A 27,525-nucleotide genomic window follows, 5' to 3' on the forward strand; every position below is an offset into this window, starting at 1 on the left:
TAGGTTTATGGAAGCTGTGCGTACAGGACATTATTTATTTTTCTTGGCTTCAGCTAATGCATTATTATCATTGACAAAGAATTTCTCCAGTTTCCATGGCGGTTTGGAGAATGGATTTTTAATTGAGAAGTCCAGGAGAACTTGGACGCCACACAAAAGCACTTAAAAAAAAAAAAAAAAAAATCATAGGTTTTATAAAATAAAATCATGTCTGATTACTGAACTTCCAGTGACTGGTGATGCAAGAGGGCAGACACGCAACACAATGCACAGCAACGTGAAAGCACAGAGAACAGGCTGCATACAGGTCACAGGCTACATAAAGAAAAGCATGAAGTTTAGAAAAGTATAAACAGCATCTACCCTCTTCCATACTTTTAGGATCGGATTGGATAAACGTAGACATTGTTGCATTTGAATGTGTTGCTCTGGAATATCTGGCGCAAGATAAGAATTGAAATTCAAATGAAACACTTTTGGGCGTGAGCACTGAACTCTGACACTCTCTTGCTGAACACACACTGAGGGCCCATCTGCTCCTCTGATACACACACACACACTCAAAATGACATCATTCTGGCCAACACCTCAGCCTATAGACACACTCACACACACCAACTGCGGGTTTAAAAAAAAAAAAAAAAAAAAAAGCAGAATCAATAACTTAAATTCTCAGTTACAATAAGTTAAAAGGGCAGCTAGTGCCCTAAAATGGAAATGGAAGAAAAAAAAAGAGAAAAAAACAGAAATAACAGTACAGTATGCTGTAAGAGCTTGTGAATTTTTTTTTTTTTTAAATTAAATATGATACCCTTTTTTTTTGTGCTTGTTAAATATGGCAGGGAAAACATTTTCATTCATAGGAAACAAATATAAGCGATCATGTCCAAAACCGAGGCTGGCACGAGAAAAACAGTACTACAGAATTTACAAAGGGATAAAGGTAACGTTATATTATCATTATTATTATTACTATTATTATTATTATGAATGCAGACTCAGTCACAGTAAATAACATTACAGTTATGGAAAAGAACAAAACAAGAAAAACATGAATTAAAGTTTACATATAGGCAACTTACATTGTCTATTTAATACAAATATAAAAGCAAGATGCAAGTACTTTGAGATTAAAATAGATGTTCCTTTAAACATTTCCATGTTTACTTCAACAGCTGCAAAACCAGTCACTGCCTCAGAGTCTCTTCGTCTGATGATGATGTTGAATATTCAAACAGTCCTTGACAAACAGGTCACGTATGAAAAGGTGGTTTTGCATAACATCAGCAACGACGTGGAGAAAATCAACCAACCAACCAAAAGAAAATAGAACTTTATATGAGGATAATTAACAAATTTAAGTGCTAAAAAATTTGTTTCATAACCAAAATAATATCCCTTGCGTGTAATGCCATAAACATTATAGTCCTTCAAAAAAAACAAAAAAAAAAAAGAAAAGAAAAAAAAAAAAAAAAAAAAAAAAAAAAAAACAGGCATAATTGATGCCTAATCTTGAACCACAACCCTGAATTACATTCAAACCTTTTAACATATTAAACGTTCAAGTAATTTCTCTCTTCCTTTTTGTCTCATGGGTTGGTTTGTTTTGGCTCGCAGTTCTCCCCAGAGCATGATACCACTTATTTATCTTCTTTAGTTCAGATTCAAGTCTGTCTTTTTTTAAATTCCATCTCTCCTGTACTATAGGTTTGCGAGGAGACCTGTGAGGAGAGCTGTGTGCTGACGCCCTCATGTGGATGAGGAGCACAAAGCGATCTGCTGCACTGTTCCCAGGTCTGTCAGTAGCTGTCTGATGCGGTGTTTGAGCTGCGGGAGCCGCGCCAGAGGTTCTGGAGGCTCCAGCTCACCTGTGTAGTCCAGCCAACTTTCTAAAACTGAACAAGGAACAAAGAGAATAGTTATGTTTCATGCATCTGGACAGATAGTAATTAATAATTGCATTTAACCAAAAAACAGCACTATCAAATAACGTTATACAATTATCCTGGAAAATATGCATCAATGATTACGCAATCAAAAGCATCAGTCAAGTATAGTCCTGTCCCAAAACCATATAATATCATAATATATAGTACGTTAAAAAAAAATACACCAGTGCCATATGTATGAATGCTGCCATATTTTGACGGCGTATTTAGTTTTGGCCAGTTTGTTGTTTTTCACTGCACTGTTTCTTATACATTTTAAGTAAGATGGATATCGAGTCATTATTTTTCAAATAAAGCCTAAAACCGGTGTCTGATTTCAGCGGTCTTTTAAGATTATTACTCGTCACACTGTATGAGATGACCGCAGCAATATCTTGGCTGCATTCTATAACAGACTGTGTGATACCATGTTCTCCAAATCAGATGAAGATCCTCTACTAATAGTCCTGCAATTAAAGAAAATTACTATGTCCTGCTTACGTCAATCAACCAACATGATCTGGGCTCGTGCACGAACGTGCATCACGAGACATTAGGTGTGTAACAACACATTGTGATGCAAAAACGTGCATCTTGGAAATGTGCGATTCACGTCACAGAAATCAGCGTTCTGTTAATAATGCATGTAATGCAGCTGCACTGTTTAAGTAAATTAAATAGAGTTAAAGTAAATAGAGAGCATGCTGGTCACATGATCGCGTTCTTTCATGGAGAGCCTGTGAGAGCTGCACTTGCAAAGCCCGATAGCTCTGGATTGCAATGCCCGACACTGAATAAACTATTAAAGAGAGCTCTTCAGTAGCTTTCAAACACAAACACCATGGAAATCGGGCATTTTAGATGACTTTGGAGCTCTATTTCTGCTACGGGCCTCATTATGTTTTAGTCGATCATATTCAAAGTCCCAAGGTCACCCAAAAGTTTTGATTGAATAAGCAAAAGTTATTTATTTTTAACATATGATGAACCTATAATACATTTATGTTTTTATTAAATTTCTATTCGTAACAATTTTTAATTTATTTAGTTTTATATATGGACCAAAAAAAAAAAAAAAACAGTTTTGCCTTGTTTATGATTCAGAAATTTAAAAAAGGAGTCTTTTCAGTCATAATTTTTCTTCATTCAAATTTTGTTCAAAATATTCTGGAAATCGAAGTGAAATTGTGAAGCCACTATCTTGAACTGAATTGAACTGTGACTGGAGCGCATCATTATACCCTTACGAGATAATTATTCTTCAAAGTGAGTTTGAGGTAATAAATTAAATAAATATCCATGTTTCATTTATATTTTGGCATTGCCACTGGTATTTTTGTCCCCTTGAGTTTCACATAATTCTGTGCCTGAGATTTTAATCAAACATTTCTGACACTGGCAGAAACACTTTTCTGTTAAGTACTACATGACATACTTCTCAACGTGTTAGTATGTGGTTTGGACATATAACATTTCAAAAAAGAAAAAAAAAAAATCAGTTTCTATCACATGTTCATTTCAACAAAAAGCCAGTATTTCTACCTCAACAAAGTGTTTGTTTTTTCTGGCGTTTCTAATCATGTTTTTTTTAAATCCTTTTTTTATTTAAAAAAAAAAAAACAGGTTGATTAAACTGAATGTTTAAGCACATAAACTGAACATAAACATCATACAGTGACTCAGTCAGATTTGGTTCAATGCTCACCATCCAGCTCCCGCTCTATGAGATCCATCCTGTGGCTGACCTCGTCCTGCACAGCCTCGATGTGTTCCAGCAGGTTCAGTTGCCACTGCTGGTGTAGCAGGAGGTCGGGGTCGGGTTTGGAGTCACAGGTCTCCGGGTCAGGCTCCTCTTCCTTAACCTGGGCCGCACAGCTCTTCTCTCTTTCAGCCGCCGCCAGCAGCTTCATGCGACACTCCAACTCCTAATAACAATCAGGATAAATCAGTATGCACTGGGCCTGTGTAGAACAGGATGTATTGATCTAAAGCTGTTCTGTCTCATCATAAAGCCTGGGAGGGAATCACAACTATAAATCAGCAGAAACATTAGATTGCTGTTAACAAATTAGAGGCATCATTATGAGAGGCACTGAAGCAGCAAGAAACAGAAACATTAAAAGATGACTGAGGGCTAGACACTCTGTGTGTTCAAGGCTCATTTAGTTACAATCTCTTTTAGCTATTCTCATTTTTAAACTATCCCCAGGGAAACGATTGCTTTTCTCTGTCTTATTTCAACTTGGAAGCAGGCTAGAGTCAACAGAACAGGTTTAAGAATTCAAGTTCTCCAGCTGCCCTTGATCAGCTAGCCCAGGATAAACAAATCTAACCCAAACACATCAACGATAGTGCACTGTTAGACCACCTTAGCGTTGGTCAGCTGCAGTTTGCGCGTCTCGAGCTCCAGAAGCTCCTCGGTGCTGCGTGTCTCCACCACCAGCCGCTGCTCCAGTGCTGGATAATACGCATGTGGCTTTTGGTAGCAGTGCTCGCTGCTGATGTAAGACGTCTGGAAGGAGAAGGCGGGAGGCACGGGCTGTTTGGAATTGACCGGCTGATCGTCTGTGGAGTCCGCTGCATGAGGGGATGAGGGACAGGGCGTGGTCATGCCGGAATGCCCCGTCCCCTTCCTGAGTATGCCGTCAGAGGGCTTCCAGGGCTGCCGCCACAGTTTCAGGTCTGGGTGAGCCTGAGCCCTGTCAGACAAACAATACAGGTTTCATTACAAAGAGAAAGCTAGCTCGAAAATGAGTTCGTGGCTGTTTTTACAGACAGATGAAATGCAGGAAGTGTAATACATACATACATAATACGTAAACAGTAAACAGAGAACAAACACAATTAACAGTTTCAGTGAATACGACAAGCAGCATTCAAGCTTTCCAGGCATACAAGACGTTAAAAGTGTGCATGTAGTGTCAGTTATAACAGAGTTACAACCTGCGCATCATTAAACACAGGTGCCAACATGGCTAACAATAAAATCCAAGCAGGTAAAGAGGAAAAAACCTCGAAATTTACTACAAAACCCACAGCAAATGTCACTGGATGAAGCAGCTCAGACTGAGGCTTGTGAATTCAAAGTTCATGTAGAAAACGCAGGCACAAAATGAAATCGCTGCTAGAAACAAATGCACGTCTTTCACATCCTGTGTCCTTGTTTGTTAGCAAGTATGTCATAATAAGGAAAAGTGATACACTTAAGATTATTTAAAAACTACAAATGCATATGCAACTAGGCATAATCTTAAGCTACACCTAGTTAAGTGTAAATTTTCATAAAACAGGTAAAAAACCATGCTGTTTATTTACTGTTAACTTCATACAGTGAATATTAGAATAAAAAACAAATTATTATACATTTGATTATAAAATAAGTGATTGTGATTAAATAATTAAAACAGATATGGTAAGCGTTGGGAAGGAGGGACAAGTGTGTTGAGTGCAAAAACTTCCATGTAATGAATAACTTGGCCACATACAGTCCCCTCCGAAAGTATTGGAACGGCAAAGCCAATTCTTTTGTTTTTACTATACACTGAAGACATTCAAGTTTGAGATCAAAGAATGAATATGAGAAGATAGATCAGAATTTCAGCTTTCATTTCCTGATATTTACATCTAGATGTGTTAAACGATTTAGAATATGGCACCTTTTGTTTGAACTCACCCATTTTTCATGTGATCAAAAATATTGGAACATGTGACTGACAGGCGTTTCTTGTTGCACAGGTGTACCTTGTTTGATTGATTGATTGTTTAAACAGTTAATAGCTCCGAATCTCTACTCTTGGTTTGAGCCCTGGGTTTTGTCTGTGAAGGACTGCATTTAATAAGGATAAACCAACATGAAGACCAGAGAGCTGTCTATGGGAGAAAAGCAAGCCATTTTGAAGCTGAGAAAAGAGGGAAAAGATCAGATCAGATGCAGAGCCACTGCACAAGCATCAGATCAGAGCCACTGCACAAGCATTGGGCATAGCCAATACAACAATTTGGAATGTCCTGAAAAAGAAAGAATCCACCATTGCACTAACAACCAGACATCAAACAGGTCAGCCAAGGAAAACAACAGCACTTGACGACAAACAAAAGCTGTGGAAAAAGAAAAAACAGTCAGTGACATCACCAATCACCTCCACATAGCAGGATTGAAGCTATCACTATCCACCATTCAAAGAACGAGAGCAGAAATATAGAAGCCATACCACTCATCAGCACCAAATTAGTAACAAAATACAGAGATGAGCCACAAACGTTCTGGAAGCAGGATTAACCTCTACCAAAGTGATGGAAAAACCAAAGTGTGGAGAAAGAAAGGATCTGCTCATGATCCAAAACATACAAGCTCATCGGTCAAGCACAGTGGAGGTAGTGTCATGGCTTGGGCTTGCATCGCTGTTTCTGGATCGGGTTCACTAATCTTTACTGATGATGGAAATCATGATGTTAGCAGCAGAATGAATTCAGACGTCTGCAGAAACATTGTCTGCCAATTTACAGAGAAATGCATCCAGTGTAATTGGGAGGGATTTAATCATGCAGCAAGACAATGAGCCAAAACACACTGCCAACACAACAAAGGACCTCATCAGGGCTAAAAAGCGGAAGGGTTTAGACTGGCCAAGTCAATCACCAGACCTTAACCCAATTGAGCAGCATTTCACCTCCTGAAGAGGAGACTGAGGGAAGAAACTCCCAAAACAAACATCAACTGAAAGAAGCTGCAGTAAAAGCCTGGAAGAGCATCACAAAATAAGAATGCAACAGTTCGGTGATGTCCGTGGGTCACCGCCTTGATGCAGTTATTGCAAGCAAGGGATATGCATCCAAATATTAAGTGTTATTTACGTTGATTTACTTTAAGGCTGTCTGTTCATATACTTTTGCTTATCTAAAAATTGGGTGGTCTGCCACCAAAGGTTGTTTATCACATCTAGATGTAAATATCAGGAAATGAAAGCTGAAATTCTGATCCATCATCTCATATTTATCTTTGGATCTCAAACCCAAGTGTCTTCAGTGTATAGCAAAAACAAAATAATTGGCCTTGCTGTTCTAATACTTTCAGAGGGAACTGTATATGAAACAAAAAAAAAAAAAAGAGGAATTTCAGATATGGTCTTTCTGTGAGATCTCAGTTACTAACTAACTACATTAGTCTTTGTTTAACTGACAGAAAAATGTGAATCAGTTGTGTGGAATAGCTGGAATTCACCCCTGAATCTGCCTTATCTCTCTGCACCAAGCTTGACAGAGTAAACCATAATCGAGGTTACTCTTTTTCAAAAAATTCGACACTTGACTGTCAGGAAGAATTACTTCTACAACCTTTGCTTGGTGAATAAAATCTGAACTTACTGCAGTATGCTCATTTTGAGCTGCAGGCCATTGAGCACTTCGAACACACGGTGCACGTCGCCCAGGAGCTGATGCGTGGCTGTCATTTTCTTGCCATTCTGATGAGAGTAGTTTTCTTCTAAGAAGGGCAGGCCGTACATGTGACCGCTGCTGAGCCAGTCCTTATCGTACCAGTAGCGCTGACTCTGTCTCTGAGCTAAACACAACGCATTCAGAAACAAAAAAGAATTTTAAAACAAGAATATCAAGTCTATCGTGGCTATAAATATGATCACTGATATTAGGCATCTTTGACAAATGCAAAGTTTCATTACGGATAAGGAAAAATTATTTGACACAACACTAGAATGCGGATTGCGATCCTAAGATACCCAATATCCATCGCGAGCATAAATAATACATTTAGTGTCGCACCACTGGATAGGCAGCAGTGGAACAAAACTGATTTCATGGCCATCACTGTGAGATTTCTCAGAGTGGAGATTAAGCAAGCTCACCAGGTGGGTCCCTGCAGATGTAGCAGCTGTAGGTGTCAGGGACGCTGTCCTCATACAGGCCCATGCATGTGCCATGCTGCCAGCATAAACACTCATCACACTGTAGAGGGAGATAAAAATTCAAAGTGGTTACTACTTGTACTCACTGAGACTTCAGGCTCTTCAATGCACATGCATGTAAACAGCAATGCAATGAAATTTTCTTCACTCAAGAATCATTTTGTCCAGGGAGAAAAAAAAATTACTTAGGCAAATATCCAGTATACGCTATATGGCCAAAAGTATTTGGACATATGACCACCACATATCTCAGTCGTGGCCAAATTCCGAGTATGGGCCACCATACTTGGCTACACGTCACTTCACTTCACATGCATATGTGGGCATTCCTCAAACTGCTGCCACAAAGTTGGAAGCACACAGCTGTCTAGGATGTCTTTGTACAATTTCCCTTCTCTGGAACTAAAGGGTCCAGAGAAACCTGTTCCAGCATGACATTGCCTCGAGGTCCATAAACACATGGTATGACAAGGTTGGAGTGGAACAACTCGAGTGACCCGCACAGACCTGACTTCAAACCCACTGAACACTTCTGGGATGAATTCACCCCAGCCCTCCTCACCACAATATCTGATATGATTTCATAAATCTCCCTAGTAACAATGATTTTTTTTTTAACCACCATGGTTTCCTCCATGTTGATTTTTCTCACTTGCCCCCAGAGCTGACTGATCAAGTGATAACAAGTAGAACTCAATGACATCAACGCCAATGGGGAAGTGGCAAAAATTGTAGATGGCCAGAGAACGGACCTTGAGTTCCTGAACAGGAATGTGTAAGTAACATCTCTGCATGACAAACAAGAAGAACGCTATCAAAGAAAAACTATTTCAGAGACATTTGACCTTGCTGTGACTTTGACCTTGTTTAGAACAATTCCATCTACTGAGTTCATCTGCTAGTTAGTGATAATTCTACATAAATCCTACAAACATTCAACCACTCGTTCTTGAGAATCTCGGATGGACAGACGTACACGGACAGCACAAAAAAAAATGCCTCCACCACCTTGGGGCGGAGCCATTAAAAAGGGCCTGACATAACCTTTCTGAAAAGGAAAAGGAGGGAGGAGGAAGAAAGAAGCCACATTTCTGTCTGCCTTCCACCGAATATACACCTCGATCATGACAATAAGCCATGAAACCATGTCCATTTCAGACTCTCTCCTGCGTGTACAAAGTTGACGCTAATCTAGAACAACGCTCCGTTTTGGGCAAAGCAAGCCCACCTGGATCATGAAGTCGTTCTCCTCCTGCACCTCGCACACACAGCGCACTATCTCTGAGTCATGACCCACCGTCTCCACCCCCTGCTCAGAGAAAGGCGTGTTCAGATCGAGCCCCGTCTCTGACTCCTCCTCGCTCCACAGAGGGCTGTCTGTAGACCAATCACTGCCACTGTCTTCACCTGCAGCACAGGAAACCAGAGATGAAGAAAAAAGGTTGGAAAACAGTTTGCTCGACCTCACACACACATTCTCACACACACATATACATGTATATATAGAGTGGGAAGGGGGGAAGGCGGATAAGAACAAGACAGAGAAAAGCCACAGTTGAACAAAGGACAAGAGAAAAGTCTAAGATCAAAGCTGTGACTAAAAGCAGACTAAGAAGCGGAGAGGAAGCCTGGATGAAAACGGGCCCCTGTGTTTGATACCCACCATCATCGAGCTCTGGTTCGGGGAAGTGTGCGGCGTAGGAGCGGTGTTTGTGGGAGAGGGGCAATTTGAGTGACAGTTTTGGATTGCAGGGGTACGAGCTAAAGCCATTGCTCTTATCACTGCCGTGAGAGTCTGTCAGAGGAAGGGAGAGCAGATGCCAGACAGTGTTAGGACATACAAGACACACACTTAACATCCACACACACACATACAAACACACACAGAGCAGCTTCCTAGCCATGAAGAATTCACAGATGACATTGGTATCTTTGAGCAGCATCTATACAGGTGCTAATGCTTATCCTGCTTAAAGAATTCAGCTAAAGGTCATGAGGCAAGTTACAAGAACACTGCCTATAAAGTCAGACAAGCTAGCAGGAGGAGACATTCCTATACTACAGTGCTCTGGAGATCTGTCCTGCTGAGAAACAAACAGTATGCATTAAACCCATTCAGATGAATCGTAGTCATTTCCTAACTCATGATCATGACGCAGGTGACACAAACACCAATGAAGAGCAAAAAAAAACGGTCAAAAACAGGAAACAAGAGAAAACCTGCCTCGAATCCTGCTGCGAGTTCAAAGCAGTATGTAGTTTGCAGTACGTGACCATGAACATTTCTAAAGACACCTGAATGGTGTACTGCTTAAACAAAATATCCAAATATGAACATTTCATATTTGGAACATTTGGCTAATGCTAACTAACCACTGTGAAGAACAGCTACAGTGCCTTCGTGTAAGTATGCTAACAGTGTGGCTGATCAATCCCACAGTGATAGCCACACAATACTATACTGATTGCTGCTACAAGTAATAGTATATAGTTTATAGTGCATATTGATGCAGTCTAATGATTAAATATGATACAATATGTAAGCACATTTCAAACAACCACTGCCTATACATTTAACAAAATTAAAGAAATAGCATGATTATGACAGACAGCAGACATGGTATGACTCAGATGTGTATGTGTGTGTGTGTGTGTGTGTGTGTGTGTGTGTGTGTGTTCAACAGGCCTGTACAGCAGAAAAGCACTTGAACTCAGTGGAGAGATTATGCCACATGTCCACCCGTCTTACCTGACTTGGACCTCTTTTTCTTCTTTTTCTTCTTCTTTGACTTGATGCAGAAGTCCCTCTGCTTCTTTTCTCTCCTCTTCTCTCGTTCTGTCCCCAAACCCCCCAGCCAAAAATTCATAAATTAGAAATATTTCATCTTTAACAGCTTTCACTCATAGCAAGAGTATTTCATGTGCAGCAGTAGATGTGAAGAGGGGGATGCACTCCCATACCTGTTTCCATGGTGACCCAGTCTCTGTCGTCATGGAGCGCGCGGTTGGTGTGCTGGTTCTCTTTGCTTCTCTCGCAGTGGGAGGAGCTGCGCTGACGATGCACACCGTTGGCAGTATGGGGTGACGGGGTGTGACTGGATTTACTGTCACTCAGCGGGGACGGAGTGTCTGTGTACGACAGAGAGACAGAATGACACATACACACACACACACACACATTTTTTCCCCTCAAAATATGAGAAAAAGAAGAGGGAAAAAACACTATTTGTAGTAAGCATTCATTGCTTATAAATAGTAAACTAAAAATGCCTTATTATGTCTTACTGAAACCATTCCAGTCTCCACAGTATCCCACACTGTGTGCGTACCTAGTGATGCAGAAACGGTGCGACGTCTGCGTGGAGTCTCAGCGGTGTGTGTGTGGCTCTCCTGGGCCTGAGGTTCGGAGGTGTGCGCGTGGGCGCTGTGTGAAGAGCACAGCTCGCTCTCAGAGTGGTAGTACTTCATGTGATAGTGCAGCAGAGACGCCTTGCGGAAGGACTTGGTGCAGCCTGGCACCTGGCACTTAAACGGGTTATGGTCCAGTTCGATGGAGAGGATGGGCGGCGGCTGGTTCTTGATGACCCTGTACACTGTGGGGAAGACACGTTATGTGAGTGGTTATGTAACCATCATTATGTTTTTCACCCTCAGATTGAAAAACATTTTTAAAAAAAAAAATTACTAAAGCATATTTTAAGAAGGCAGAGGGTGGGGGGGTGTAGACCAAATATGTATGTGAAGCCAAACACTAATGAATTTTATTTCACATTAATAACCTCAAAACATTCTCCATTTTCCTTGACAGAAAGTGAGTGCTTTGCAACTTTTGAAGTGGGAAAATCATGTTGAGATAAGAGCACCGACCAAAACTTGTATATGTTGATTGACCAACCTGCCATTTTTATTGTGGGGGTTGGGGGGACAGCTGCTGTTTCAACACCACATTCTAGCATACTCCATTACTAAAACACAGAGCTCCTATACAAAAATGCTTGAAGGTTGGCAGTTCTGATATTGCAGATGTGGAGCAATAATAGTTCTAGCTTTCCCTTGAATCTGGAGACTGCCAGTTAATAGGCACAGGAGGGGCAGCTGAAATCCTCAGCTAACATAATTACCATTTGCTTCTTTTTACACACAGGCGTGACTCACACATGTTTTGTTGCTATGGTAATGTTCACACCAAAAGCTGATGCATACATGCACTATAGCTGGGATTACACGTAATGCGAAGGTAAACAGATGTTCTGGGTCCGCATAAAGGGATCACAATGATTTATTCATTTTTGCAGAAATCACTATATGTAAACATAGCTAATGCTGCTTTTAAATTTACAAAATAATGCACTTTAAAAGGCATTGCTCTTAACACAACTACCGGGGTGGTGGTGATATCTTGAAATGTCCATTATATCTACATAGTTCTTGTGAAATATTGTGATCACTGGCAGAGAGCAGAGAGAAAGAGAGATGGATAGAGATGTTTGAGTGCACTCACATGGTTCCCTGCTGTACTTATTGGTGGTTGGGAGGTGGACTTGTCGTTGCAGCAGTGTGGCTGAGGAAAATAAAACCCAGTGAGCATACATAAAGAAAAATAATTCTAAGAAGCATGCATAATTCATTTTCAATGTGGGAACTGTACAAACATGAATGTAAGCATGTAAGTGGGGTTAGTTATTTAACACAAACGACATACCGAGATCAGGAGTAGACGCTGTCTGTACAACAGGCTTGGGGCTCTCCAGAAGACCTGTCTTGCAGAGACCATCCTTATCACTGAGGCTTTCTGGGACAGAATCTGATCTAGCAGGTCTTATCTGGGATCGACTGTTTCTGTCTGTATGAGTGAAAAAAACAATTCAGTAAGCTTTTTTTTTATGTCTAGGGCTGTCACGATTACTCGATGAAATTCGAGTACTCGATTTAAAAAAGTCCTCGATTACAATTTACCGTTTCGAGTATTCGACAAAATGACAGAGGCATGGCAGTGCACGGAAGAGGGTCCACGCAACAAACGACAAAGAACGTCAACTGTGTGGGAGCACTTTACTTCAGATGTGAAAAACAATAATGTCACTGCAAAAATGAACTCAAATAGCATAACAGCACATCTTCAATGCTTCACAGCACAGTAAGTTCACTACTAGATAGATTTGAATAATTTTGAATAATCTTAACTCGCACACCCATTTTAAGCACAAGCCCGAAAATGATGTGCATGATGTGTATATGTTCACATCGCAATATGAAAGGTTTTCATGCCCGTCAGAGGGCACAATTTAATAGAAGGTAGATAGAAATGATAATTATTTCTGACCAAATGTGAAATAAACATGTGCATACATCAATATTTTTCCAAATGTGCACTGCATGTTCATCACATGTTTCATAATAAGGTCATAACTATAGTATTTCTGTTGGAAAACAGTGGTCAAATACTGAGTGATAGAGCCTTTTGAATTATATATAGTTTGGCGAGATGAAATAATTACCTTAAGTGACCTTATTGTTATTTTTATTGTGAATTTTTTAAAAATCCGGTTACTCGATTAATCATCAAGATAATCGTCAGATTACTCGATTACCAATATAATCGGTAGTGACAGTCCTAGTTATGTCCTTGTTTGGTAGTGGACTAATTGTGGCAGGACATGAGCACACAGCGGGGGGAAGAGAGAGAGAGATAGAGAGAGAAATAGAGAGAGCGAGAGAGGGGCTGTATGTATGGACCTGCAGTATTGGCTCTGCTCCTCTTGGATGGAGGAGTTTGTCCCGTGGACGCACGTCTCTTCCTCAGCTCTGGAACACTAGCCCGTTCTGTGTCTTTTCCTGTGTGAGGCACACAAGCCAGCAATGCTGTCAGCATGATTCATCAAAAAACAAGACCTGCTAAGATCTGTGACTGGAGCTGATCTACTAAAGCTGACTTAGGAGTCACAGCTAAGCGACAAGCAAAACATCAAAGTCCTGTCTTTCACAGTCATGGAGAGAATGTACAGATGAAACTAAAATAATGCCTTAGATGTGGCAAAGAAGAATTTAGTTGTTTACGCTTTAACTGAGCATTACTTACACTCATATGTTTTGTATATCTCCTCCATTTTTTTTTCCACGCACACCCCGAGGTTTTTCCTCCCTCCAACAATGTAAGATCACTTTAGCGTTTCCCTAATATTTTGAAGATCTCCTCTACAAATCGAGACTGAAACTACTCCATTTTGCTTGTGTGTTAGTTGTTTTGTTTGGATTACATCCCTACCTAGCTCTACCGGATAATCTTGCTTTTTCAATCAATCAGCGATTGCTTGGCACACAGCGCTGCAGATTCACCTCTGCGATCTACTTATCAGGGCTGAATGATGTCTAAACATAGCGATATCCTTTTGTTTGAAAAAACGTGTGTGATACCCAGTTACATCACCAAGCCCTGCACATACCCCACTCCCATGTACTAGTCTGTTTACAGCAGGACTGTCATATTAACCCGGTTTCTCATTGAGCACACTGGTTTCTTATTTTTCCTCGCCCTCCACACATTTCACAAGCTGCGTCCAAATATAATGCACCATTCACAAGCATCTTCTGTCAAAATGCGACTTAAAAACTACAAAACCCATAAGTCCACAGAGGGATCACGTCATTCCTCTACCCACAGTGTGATCGCTTGTGATTGGTGGAAACACTCAGCCCGAGCAGAAAAGGCATAGAGAAAGATGCAGAGGTGCACGGCTAAAGTATTTTCTTCATCAAGCTGAACTGAAAAAGTTTAGTTTAATTCACAACTAATTAATTCTATATTTTTAATGTTTGACGGAGAAATGATTTTATAACATAACCAGCATCTCGTATTTTTTTTCCTTTCTCATTTAAACACTTTGTAAGGAATTTATGAAAGCCAAGTTATATGTAGCTTACACCAATCACTACAGTCATAATTCAGTGTTTTTGGTAAGATGCTGTTACTATATTTGTAGCACAAGTAAGTGCAACGTAAACGTATTAGCCAATACATTACCCATAAACCCATTCTCGGCATCCCAACACAAATAGGTTTACCTTTGCATCTTTGTAAAGACCCTAAGTTTCCCACAGATCAGTTAATATGTGTTCCAACCAAGTCATTTGTAAACAAACACACAGAAAAGTGTTGAATTGAACTCTTTCACACTAACAACTGCAGAGGTGTGTATCGACTCAGTCTTACCCTCCGCTACTTTGCCTCTTGCTCTCCTGTTCTGGCCAAGATTGGCCTCTTTTTCTTTCTCGTCTTTCTCTTGTCCCTCTCCACAGCTCTCATGGGCGCCGTTCTGAAGTGTTTCAACTTTCTCCTCGTCTTCTCCTCCTCCGTTCATCTCCATCACTTCCCCTCCTCCGTTCTCCTGTGCTTCTGTCTTCATCTCTTCACTGGACGGCTTATCCTCCTGCGCTTCGTGTCCGTTCGCCATTTCTGACGGCTCCTTTTCAGCCAGCATGGTGTCCTGAAGCTTGCCGCACTCGTCTGTCACTTTTGAGTCTTCTTCCTCCGATTCTGTCTCGCCATCCTGATGGTTCCTTCTGTTTTCTTTGGTCTTACAGTTTTTTCCTGCTGCCCGCTTTCGGCTTGGCTGCCCCGGCTTGTTGCTTGCGTTCTGCAGATTGCAAAGACAAGAGGGCTTTCACCTGACCCTGATGCTGAAGGAAGACTCTCAAAATCACTTTTTTTTTTAAGTAAGAAATTTTAATGTAAGCTATTTATCCAAAATACTCAAAGAATTTAGTCTGTTATTCTGATTGCCACAAATGGAAAGAGTGGATTCTTACCTCCTTTCTGAAAGGCTTAATCTTTATCCCTTTCACGGTCTTAACGACACCATCAAAAAACTTCACCGTGTAAGAATCTGTAACAAGACAAAAACAGCACACTATTAAAGTCAGTAAAGTAGTAACAGACAGTAGTCATATGGTGTAGTACAATAATAATGATAAATTATTATTACACAGTACTGTGCAAAAGTCTTAGGCGCATGCAAAGTAATGCTATAAAGTAATGAGACCTTCAATGAATAATGATATTAAACATTCGTACATAAAAAAGCCACTATTAAAAGCAGTAAACAGTAATAAACGAAACAAAGTCAATATTAAGTGAAACAACTCTTTGCTGCTTCAAAAATGCACCAATTGTCTCAGGTACTCTTTGTGCAGTTTGATAAGGAAATTAGCTGTTACGTTTTTCTGAGCATCTTGGAGAATCTGCCACAGTTCTTCCGGAGACTCTGACTGTCATACCTGTTTCTGTTTTTGCAGATAAAACCGGATAGACTTATGTTTATTGCCTGAAAAGTGGTATATTATGTAATATGCTTCTTTCTTTACTGCCATACAAACATTTTCCTGTAACATTTAATTTTTTTGTTGGAAAAGTAATGTTTGGAATCTAAAATGTTTTTATTGACTGCAATGCAAAGATCATAAAATTTGTATTAAGAAAAATTATACTGTGCCTAAGACTTTTGCACAATACTGTATATGATGACATAACATCATGTGCTACATGAGAAACATTCTTTTGAGATAATAATAATCATATTTATTATGATTAGTCTTAAATAGCTAATTAGGTCACCATGTATTACTACATTACATTAGCTAAGACTTTTTCATCTAGCCAATTATGTTTCAGGGCAACAGAAACATGGGACTGGGCAGCGCACTGAAGGTTTTACTCGCCCTGTGAGTTTGCTAATAATAATTTCTTATGAGTATAAGCCATCCACGATAACTGACCTTCTTTATCACGGGAGAGGATCTTAGCAGGATAGTATCGGCAGTCTGACCAGCTGGCTAAAACCTTCTGGTTGATTTGAAAACCCTGAAAAAAAATAAATAAAAAAACATACACGCAATAATGAACAATGCTTTACTTGTTATTAAAAAAAAACCCTCATTTTAAATTAATAAGTGACCACAAGTTCTTTTGGAGAGTAAGTATTCACCGGGGCCATGTTGTGCTCCTGCAGACCCTGTCTCCGCAGCTGGATTCGTTCCACAGGCCGAAGGTAGGGGCTGCTCCAGTCGAACCACTCATCATAGCGATGACTCCACTGTCTATAGTGAATCAGGACCTTCTCATCCTCGTAGTCGATCTTCTCAATGCTGGCAGCATACCTGACCATTTCAAACAGAAAACAGATTCCGCATTAGACTAGCAGGCGTCATATCAATGTTTCCACATAACACTGCACCTTTTCCAAAGGATAGTTAGCTAAGTAGTTGTATAGATTTGGCCTAAAATAAGTAATGCCTGACACTGAAACGATCCTCTGTCATCTGCGCCGTCTGTGAAGACCATAATGTTAGCTAATTTTGGCTGGGAACTTTCTCTAACCTTAGCAAGCTTCTGTTTGGGAATTTACTCTGATGTTAGCTAGCTAGCTTTGTTCTAGGATTATCGCTTCTATTTTATTTGGGGTTACATATTTACAGAACGCTGGCTATCTAATATCGCTGCATAATTCTGATCAACAAATTTAAAATTTTATGTTTCAAAATCTGTATGAGCTGCAGTTTACCCAATTTCAAAGTCGCTATCCATATAAATATATCCATATATTTTTTTTAACTCTCCTCATGAAACAAACTTGTAAACACTAGCAACTATGATTAGCATTAAAGCTAATAATTTTGGAGAAAGAGTAGTAGTAGTAGTTTCTTACCAGTAAGATATGAAAGGTCAAACAACTTAAAATAATTGAAATATAGATTTTTTTCTGTATTCAACCCATCTACCCTTCAAGCACACACACAACTGTGTTAGCTTGGTAACTAATTAGCTATTAAAGGTAAGGCTAACTATGCCTTCTTCTAAGTAATATTAGCTAGCTAGCTAGTAGACAGTAGACAGCAGGGATAGCTGTTAGATTATTTTAGGCATTTTTTTTTTTTTTTTAAGATGTTTTTGTCAAGTTTTGTGGGAGGTTGTAGTTCAACTTCATATCATATCACATCACACTCTTACTTGCGGTTATGGAGGGAAAAAAAAAAAAACACCTGCATATGCTATAAACACAACATGCCTAAACTACCCTACAAAATAGTTTTAGAGTCTACTGCTCTAAATCAGGTATATCTTCTTTTACCTTACCAATATTTTTATTTACTATATAGAAATACAGCGTTTGACATGGCCCTGTCTGTCTCCTGACCTAAACCCAAAGAAAACCTGTGGAAGGAGCAGAAGAGCAGTACCCGAGAGTCCACGAGAGAAGACCTAGGACGCTGCAGGATCTGGAGTGAGTCTGTACTGAGATCTTGTCTTGTTCTGTATTCTCCAATCTCATCAAGCATTACAAGAGACGTCAGTACAAGAGTCAGTGCTGATACACCGGCAAAGGGAGGTTGCACAATATACTAAATACAGGGGTGCCAACAATTGAGACACATGGTATTGTTAAATGCTTTTGATATGGGTTTTTAACCTATTAGCATGCTTTACTACTACTCTTTATTTATGAACGCCCCACATCCATCCACCCATTTAATACATAAATATGATATAATACAATATAATATGACAATATAATCAGTTAGGCTCTCAAATGCTTATTTTCCACTTTGTGGCTTTTCACTGATAAAGATTTATACATGACCTTTCACTTTCTGTGTGAATCCTATAAAATGCACGTTCACATTTCCCTGAATGAAAACAGAGGCGGACTAGAAGCTAGGGGCTATGCTGGTGGTGCGGAATGCTGAACAAAGCAAAGAGCTCTCGCAGCTGTGTTTGGCTTGAGCTTTCTAATGGACTGAAAGCAGAGAAGGAGGGAAGTCAAGGCTGCCAAGTCAGAAAAAGGCCGAGATGAAAGAGAAAGAAACACTGACCAGTTCTTCAGACTGTCCCGGGCCTCCAATGGCGCCCCCACCTCGAACGTGATCCCTCGCCTGTGAGGAGGCGTCTTAGTCATGCTGTGTGCTTCACACCAACCTTCAGAAAACAACAAGGTATTAATCAGCTATGCACGGTTTCATATATCAGCTTAAATTCAGCTGGTGCTAATACCCACATTCTGGTACTCACAAACCTGAATTCAAACAACAGACGCCTTCCTCCAAAATAGATAAGTGCCAAATTTAATAGTGTAATTAGATCTAAACCTGAATCTCTGAGCATTAAAATTAACAGACTTAAAAAACAACAACACTACAACACCATGGACTTTTAAATAACACCACCCCATAGCCATGCATATTAACCATATAAATACATAGCTAAATCGGGAGTTTCAAATCATTCTGGGCACAAAACAACTCATCAACACATTTTATTTTAGCAACATTTTTATTTTAACTCTCCTTTTTTGATGTTCGTTAAAATCTGCAAGATTAGATGCGGGGCGAAAAAACAAATTCCTTAGTCAAAGAGAGCTGGTCATTAAGACAGGGCACAAAACACAAAAGAAGGCCAGGTGCCTCTTGTGCACCCTCTAGTGGCAAAACCACAATCCAGCATTTTCCTAAGAACCTCTGCTGACAAATCTCAACTCCATATCTCAATCAGGGTGGATAGCCTAAAACTATTGCTTAAAATTAACTACAGAGAGAAACAGAGGGAGGTGACAGTGGATACAAAAGGCATCACATGTTACAAAACAATGGCTTCTACACTGTAGATAATGCACATGTCCAATAATGAGTCATTTGGATTTCAGACAGATTTCGGAGTGAGGGAAGTGCAAAGGGTTTAAATAACCTGATAGCTGGAAATAACTTTCTGCTTTGTCTTATTACGAAGGATGGCAAAATGCAGAAGTGAGTTACTGAGTATTAACGACATCATAACTGTTATTTGTCAGGATATTTAAAAAAAAAAAAAAAAAAAAAACAATAGCTATTTTATTTTTATAACAGTTCAAGTTTAGGAAAACTTTCTTGAGGCTAAAAGTTTATGTTTCGCCTTTGTATGAGGTACTGTTCACTAGGGCCGTGCCATATTCTATCGTCCATGATACACCCGTACAATTCCTCCCCATGATAAGAATTTCTCATCCCGCGATCCTGAAGATATGGCTGATGATGTGCCGCTCTGTGGGAATCTCACATGCAGAACGAGAGCAAGCATGGTGGAAGGCGGAGTTCCAACCCTAGACAAGGAAGAAGGATTAATCCCCCAAAAAAGGAGCTTCCGCCGTAATATGGAAGCGGTTCGGATACAGAAGATCAGATGTGAATCAGATGACTCAAGACTGTATGCTGATGTGATCTGTGGCCAAAAAATTACCATGAAATATTGTGATACAGTTTTAAGTCTATAGTTTTAAGCCCACCCCTACTGTTCATGGGTCATACTGATTTTGGGCAGCTGGGACAGAAAATAATATTTGAAATGACCAATCTTGATTACATCTCTGTTTTTCTGGGGAACTGTAAAGACACACAGAATCACTTTTCCTGAGGATGCTCGCAGGTGTAATCAGCTGTAAGTGCTAACAAGACATGAAGGTAATGTAACTGTGTGAATTCATATATGTATATAAAATTTTATTTATACATACATATACATGCATGTATGTATGTATGTATGAGTATGTATATATATTATATATACATACACACATACACAGACACAAATATATATATAAATATTTATTACCTGTATAAATATATATATTTTTTTAAACCAGCAGGAGACCATTAAAATGTCATCACTTCTAGTAGTCTGTTTTATTTCCGGGTCAAAATGACCTGAATATAACGTGTGTAACTGTAATATGAATGGAGGGGGTTTGTTTTAATTTAATTTTATTTTACTTTAATTACATTTATACGGATAACTTTATATCCTCGTGCTAAATAACATGTCTAGCTGTGTTAAAGCCTGTACTTGTGGTTAGTTTACACCGCGGTGATGGGGATTTTATAACTGCCTCCCCAGAGTTTGTCCAGTCAGAGCCCCGCTCAGCGGTCACGTGACCCCGGCCGCCGCGCAGTCACGCCGAAGCGGGTCAGAGGTGTCTGATGCGCACAAACACGAAAACTGCTTGTAGAAGTGGCTTCAGGCTGATTTGAAACGGCTCCGCAGTGAGTGGGGCTACACACAGCGCCGTGTGGAGTGGGCACAGGGAAGAAAAGCGGCGTGACGCAAATGGCGCGCAATACGTTTCCTCCTCGCTGTTTACCTTCTTGTCAAGCACGCGCTCTTCCTCTCGAGTCCGTCATTAATGTTTACTTGGTAACACATGATGTGTGGACAACATTTAGCTCATAATACGACGGAAGGACGTGCTGAATGAGGCCACAAACAGAAATAGGTGCTTTAAACTTTCCCTGCACTCCGCAAGCCAAGTGGAAAAACGTGGGCGCAACGTTTCTGCGAACGCAGCGCGAGCGCAATGTAGCAGCCTTTATATAAACACAAAATAAAGCACGCCAATTGCGTACACGTCCCATTACACACACACACAACCTGCCTGACAAATAAATACACAAATATTTCAGCGTTTCTGTCAGCATTATTCCTAAGTTCGCCTGTTTAGACGTTTTACATTGTTCACTCGGCCCTGGCGACGCGCACGGTTACAGCAAACGCTGATTGGCGGAAGTGTCTGACGTGTGCGGATTCCCGTACTCTGATTGGCTCAACCGTCTGTCTGTCAACTAGTCATCTCAAAGCGGCCTCCTTTCGGCCTAGTCCGCGGTGCATGGGGCTGCCGTAATGATGACTCGGGAAGACAAACACCAACTTCACCGAAAAGTCGCGTGCTCACTGACACAGCTCGCGCGTTTCTGTAGGAAGCGGACATTACTGGCTCTTAAAGCACTCACTACAACCGCTTTTTGTTCAGAAAGACTCCTGAGTGCCTGCTAGCATCGGAACACATGTACTGAAGACAAGTTTGATCTAATCACAACAGCAGCAGCAGCATCATCATCACACTCACAATTCTAAACATCATCTCGCGTCACACACACACTTACTTATATAACCGACCTATAATGAAAACGAAACACTTACCTTTCTTTGACGGAATTTTTTATTCCAAGTGCACTGAGAACAATAGTAAGTGCAGTGTGGCTGTGCGCGCGCGCCGCGTGCTCACTCTCTTATCCGCGCAGTTTGTTTTCTCCGGCGAGCAAGGCCGGTGCTTACGAGGCGGCGCTCGTCTGCGCATGCGCGACACTTCTGCTGTCCCCTCTTATCTCTATATGATCATTTTAACCAAATACTGTAGAAGAAAGTATCAAAATTTTTCTTCTTTTTTCTTTCTTGTTTTTTTTTTTTTTTGCATTTTCAATTTATAGAATATTTGTACATGCAAATTAAAACCCTGTTCTATAACCGCTTAATTGTTTTTATTTGTTGTTGTTGTTATGTTTTATTTTATTTGGAGCAAACGCAATTAGTGCAATCAGTTCAGTCTGGCATAACAAACTGTATTACATTTACTACTACTACTACTACTACTACTACTACTAATAATAATAATAATAATAATAATAATAATAATGCAGGTAGATAAAACAAGGCTTGTGGATATTGTTGATACTGCTGCTGATGTTGTGTGCTGATAGTGTAAAGGGCTCTTTGTGTTGCTCTAGCATACACAATGATTTAGATTTGTGATGTTGAATTCGGGAATTACTAAAATTTTGTAGACTTACGGTTTCTGGGTGAATTTTGCATTCTGTTGGTGTATCCTCTACTCTTGAGGCAGACAGGATATCACTTTCATGTCAGTGTGGTTTTCAGTATTGATAGTGTCTTTGCTCAGGTAGTCTGCCCTGCTGTATTGTCTGTTTCTAACGGTTCAGTCTGTGGAAGTGGCAGAGACAGTGCACCACAGCGGCATCTAGCGGCCAAACCACACTACAGCAGAGTCCCGTTCTCCTCCGTGTTGCCACTAGAGGCCGCTGTGGTGCAATGTCTCTCACAAGGCATTAACAAAGCCCAGATCAATACCACATAAAAGCTAGTCTAATGTTTAGGGTTAGTCAAACTAGCTCTAAATATATGAATGTGAAATGAATCTATTAAAACTCCTGTATCCATCATTCCAGTTCCAAAACTACTAGCTGCCAGAAACCAGAATGATTAGAGTAGAGTAGAGTAGAGTAGAGAGTACTTTATTGATCCCCAAAGGGAAATCTGGTGTCACAACAGCCACAACACAAGAGCAGCAAGGAAGACTAAGACTTAACAGTTCACAGGACATAAACCTCTATCAACTGATTTTGAAGTGGGAGGTGCTCTGAAAGTTAACCATGTCAACCCCATTAAAGATGGAGCTGCCTCTGACATGGCAGAACGAACGGAGGCGAGTGCTCAGCAACAGGGAAACTGTATTGTACTAGCATTAAAAAGCTGACAAAAATAATGAGTAGCTACTGAATTGTTAGTAGATGCACTCACATATATTTCACAATGCAGACAATAAACAGATAAGTCACTTAAACACAGAAGTTGGATTGTTGTGAATAGTAATGAATGATAAGGACATCTGGTGTAATTCTCTGATACAGCAATAAGGAAAGTTACTGATCCTTGACTACTATGCTGATAAATTGGTAGGGAAGATGTTTCCAGTCTCAACTGTGTTTAGACTGTTTAGAATTCCATTTAAGTCTTAGATCAAAATGAACTCTGTTCTTTTCTTATTTTGCCGTTCAGGGCCATAAGTTTATCATAGTGCAAGTTCAGGTTTTATCATCCTGAACTCGGGTTCAGGGCCAAATAACACAATCTGTGCAATTCGCTTGATAAAGTCTCTATGAGGAATGATTAGGAAAGAGAAATGGAATGGCAGTCGGAAGGAATATAAAAAAATCTTGCCTGATGTGTGTTTTTCTCTGATCTTACAGGAAAAAGAGAAGAGCTCCTAGAGCAGCTTGAAGTACAGAAGAGTACTTCTGGAAATGCTCAGGAAGCTCTCTCAGCTAAGGTGGAGCGCCTCCCCAAGTTCCAGGCTCCCGTCCCCAGAAGAGGTACCTCTCACACCATTGTTCCTTTTAAACAGTTTATCGTTCATTAAACATTCTGAAGCAACTGCAGTTAGCATCTTTATAAGGCTGTGAACACATGTACCTGCCTACCTTGTTCTAGAGATCTGTGTGTTCATTGGGAAGATACTGCATACTTTATTACGTTACACACTTACCACTGAGTGAAATTAGAGTCATAATTAAGAAGACCAATCTTTAGAACTGCAGCAAGAGATGATTTTAAAAACAAAAAGAAACATGCTAAAATAGTGCCAAATAAAGCCTTGCTCCTCATCTGCTCATTCCCTTCCTGCTTGAATATTATGGGATATTTTGTGTATATTCATTATATGTAATCCCACTTAGGTCCATTTTCATTCCAGCTTGTAACGCTATAAAATGTGGAAATGTTCAAGTGGGTCAAATACTTATGCAAGGCACTGCCAGCTAGCAAAATATTAAATGTATAGCTATATTATATGGCAATATAAATGTTTAAACTTCACTCGATTGGACAGTCTAATCACATTTAATGTGTTTCTAGTACATTCTATGTGTTGGCTGGATGTTTTCTTGAAGGACGTGTGTTGCAGGAGACTCTAGAGCATATAAAGGCTCATCAGCCTGACATGAACAGACCATGGTAACTATTTAAAAAAAAAAAAAAAAACACTGACTCATCTGAGTCATCTTTAATCTGTCATTAATAATTTATCTGTAGTCAACCTTGGGTTACTGTTTGTATGCTTTGTCCTTAGATTAACTTTAAGATTTCTCTAACTCGTACTCTCTCTCATCGCTGTAGCGGCTCTATAGCGGGGGACTGAGAATACGGAAACTTTGGTTTCACGCAGGTTGTCCACCCACCTCGTGCTCCGAAGAAAACTGCACACCCTTTGGCCTCGACCTTTCAGAGCACACCTGACACTCTGCTTGTGGAAAAGTATCAACGCACTCAATACCAGGCCATCTGCAGTCCTAAAGTACTATGGTAAAGCTCTATTAGTCACAAACTAGCAGATACAGTAATACGTACAATGATTTCCAGACTCCATTACATTTACAGAATTTGGCAGACCTTCTTACCCAGACCAGCTTATTTCATGCACGTAGATCAGGGACTAAGAATTCTATAAAACTAAAACTGTCTTAGAGAGGATAAAACACTGCAAGTTTTTTTTTTTTCCTTTTTTTGCAATTAGTGCTCATTTAAGTGCTTGGTGGAACACATACCTCGTTCACCTCAGGACAGACTTAATTATGGTAATTAAATCATGATTATTTAATCGTTTAGCCAGTTTTTCTACAACTAGCACTTACTCCAGCCCTTGTGTCTAGTGCCGACTCTGTTCTTACCATAACTATCCTGCCATTATTATTTTTTTCTCTATTTGGTGGAAACTTGTACATCACTTTGGATAAAAAACATTCTTCCAAATGAAACTGTGCAGGGTATTGGCTCCATTGAGGTAAGGCCAAAAAGTATTTCATCAGAACACACAACCATCGTCCAGCACAGTACACAGTACTAAAGGTGCCATCTTCATTGAGTTTTCAGAACAGTCTACAAATTCATGACATCATAAGCATTTATAACATCATATCCCAGCCCAGTTATAAACATGACATTGCTAGAGGCTTACCCTTATACTTTAACATAGCTTGCTGTGGATTTCCTGGTAGCATCTATCTAGTGCTAGATAGCTACACAAATTACATAGACACAGATTACATACACAGCACAATATACACAAACACAATCAATAGCATCTTTCCATGCGCTACAGTTTGATCACAGATTATAGAAACTATTTAAAACCTCGAGTTATTTTTTTTATACTTTACCCCCAGATGTAGGATGTAAAATATTTATACATAGCATATCATGCAATAATCAAGCACAACTTTCTCTATCTCCTATCCACAGCAGATGTAAAAATGTGAATGCTCTTTTCTCAGATACAGTGGATACAAGAAGTCGACTCACCCCCCAAAGAAAAAAAAATGATGCAAAGATAAATCCATAGAAATATATCCAAATAAGAATTAATCCATAGAAATAGATCTAAAACAAACATATCCACTGTATATTACAAAGATTAATTCATGAAGCTTGTTTGGGACCACAGTGTCATTATTGAGATTTTTATTGAGATTTGGCGCCCCATACTCCATGCATGTCTGAATATGAGGATATTTGCAGAGAAGTGCACACATCAAACACCAGAGCATCTTTTCCGGAGATTGCGAGTCTGAATCTTGATGATGCCACAGCCATCCATGGACAGGAGTCCAAGAGAGCGAAATTCGTCATGCTCTCAGGGAGGGAGGAGTGGCATTCTCTGTCTCCCCTATCAATCACAGCAACACTAGATATACACACACACCCAATATATATACACTTTTGGCACAAAATTAAGTCATAGAGAAGTGCATGGATCCCAGATGGACAGAGATGTTGTGGCTCTTACATGACATCTAGTGGACATTGCTTTTAATCCTCCAGATTTACACAAGATCCACAAGCGAGTATGTGTATGAGTACAACCCTGCTCACCTAACACCTCTACTCTCTACACTAGATGACCTGGAGCCCTGACACAGGAGTCTGATTTTCATGAGTTTAAAAAAAATTGTGAAAAAATAAACATAAGGTATATTGTTTAATTTGTGAACGATGTCATTTAATGCAGTTAGTTAAATCTGCACTACAAGCTACAGAATAAAACTAGCATGTAAGTTACTTTGAGACTGAATTCCTGATTGAAGACGAGGTTGAAATAGTGTCTGTTCCACCTTAAATGATGGCAGATATCATGAGTCTTTTACTGTCACTCCTTTTTAGTACCGGTGAAGTAAAACAGCTTGGCCAGTCATACCACTTCCACTTATGTATTTTTTAGCTGTTTTCATTTTAGAACTGGAGGAAAAATGCTTCTCAGGGGATCATGTTATGTTGTATACAACCAGTAAACAAATGTTAGACCAGGGTTTATGGGGTTACAACATCCCAGGACATCAAAATCTCACCACAGTCTTAACCAGCTGGACTTAAAAATAAGATAAATTGGATGATTTATCCCCAGCCTGGCCCAAGTCTTCTTCACGCTTAACAGTGTCACAGTATATTGTATAAAAATGCCTAATCTGCCTATATGAGTCAGTGTTAGGCCATGGTTTAAAGGGTTAAAACATACTGAACCACCAAAATCTCACCACAATCTGAAGGAAAATGATTTACTGGAATTGGATTGGTTGGTTCTATAATGGTTATAGTGGTTGATGCACTACAGATCACTATTTAGGGTGTTAAAATGTCTCGGGTCACTATGATTTCACCACAAGCTGAAAGATAAGGGCTCAGAATGATGAGCCCAAAGTCTTCTTCACCCTTAAGCCATTAAACCTCCAGGACGTGCATCCAGACTCAGTTTCCTTACTCTCATAACTACAGTCCTTTCCTATTAGTTTCACTGAAGTTATTGAATAAGATGCTTTAAGGTGGGTTACTTAATAATACACTGGGACTTAGTGAATAATAAAGGGCTAAAAGTAAGATGGAATATTGAATAAGAGACTATTGGGCCATTATCATTATGATTAAAACACTAAAGGAGGTGTCTAAAGGCTGGGGGGATGAGATTAGCAGCTGCACAGCCACTGTGCTCTTTTTTTTGAAGGGAAGAAAGAGGGTGAAGGTTCCAGAGAGTAAGATG

The 27,525-nt window shown here is 39.8% G+C and overlaps 1 protein-coding gene and 1 long non-coding RNA gene across 8 annotated transcripts in view; one reads left to right on the top strand and one right to left on the bottom strand.

Moving 5' to 3' along the window:
- On the bottom strand, positions 1–22,595 carry phf20b (PHD finger protein 20, b). 6 transcript variants are annotated; one of them, XM_053241031.1, is made up of 19 exons: positions 22,493–22,595; positions 18,716–18,818; positions 16,831–17,002; positions 16,622–16,706; positions 15,656–15,732; positions 15,060–15,483; positions 13,586–13,684; positions 12,552–12,692; positions 12,351–12,410; positions 11,179–11,442; positions 10,811–10,978; positions 10,599–10,685; positions 9,513–9,644; positions 9,147–9,256; positions 7,790–7,889; positions 7,293–7,488; positions 4,297–4,627; positions 3,634–3,853; positions 1–1,895 (listed from the first exon to the last, which is right to left on the bottom strand). In XM_053241031.1, exons 1-19 carry the CDS (start codon positions 22,512–22,514, stop codon positions 1,750–1,752), a joined length of 2,937 nt encoding a protein of 978 aa, XP_053097006.1. In that variant the 5' UTR covers positions 22,515–22,595; the 3' UTR covers positions 1–1,749. The 6 variants fall into 6 exon arrangements, with proteins under 6 accessions (XP_053097006.1, XP_053097005.1, XP_026777153.1 ...); XM_053241030.1 differs by having other exon boundaries at positions 9,078–9,256; positions 22,493–22,593; XM_026921352.3 differs by lacking the exon at positions 22,493–22,595 and adding an exon at positions 21,846–22,000 and having other exon boundaries at positions 9,078–9,256.
- The window catches only part of LOC113530938 (uncharacterized), a 7,932-nt gene continuing 1,616 nt past the window's right edge, over positions 21,210–27,525 (top strand). Inside the window, exons 1-4 of one of the 2 annotated variants that reach the window (XR_003403196.3) lie at positions 21,210–21,890; positions 23,690–23,812; positions 24,354–24,452; positions 24,615–24,800. This is a non-coding gene — a long non-coding RNA (uncharacterized LOC113530938). Of the gene's footprint in view, positions 21,891–23,689; positions 23,813–24,353; positions 24,453–24,614; positions 27,516–27,525 lie in introns of those variants that run through there. The other variant, XR_008304355.1, reaches the window with a different exon arrangement.

The sequence above is a fragment of the Pangasianodon hypophthalmus genome, chromosome 16 (assembly GCF_027358585.1).
Source record: "Pangasianodon hypophthalmus isolate fPanHyp1 chromosome 16, fPanHyp1.pri, whole genome shotgun sequence".
Lineage (NCBI taxonomy): Eukaryota > Metazoa > Chordata > Actinopteri > Siluriformes > Pangasiidae > Pangasianodon > Pangasianodon hypophthalmus.

Coding starts and splice junctions, on each gene's coding strand:
- phf20b (XM_053241030.1), bottom strand. CDS start 22,514: ATGCAAAATTCACCCAGAAACC. Junction 15,484..15,655: donor TTAAGCCTTTCAGAAAGGAG/GTAAGAATCCAC, acceptor TGCAATCTGCAG/AACGCAAGCAACAAGCCGGG. Junction 3,854..4,296: donor TGCAGCTGACCAACGCTAAG/GTGGTCTAACAG, acceptor GATTGTTATTAG/GAGTTGGAGTGTCGCATGAA.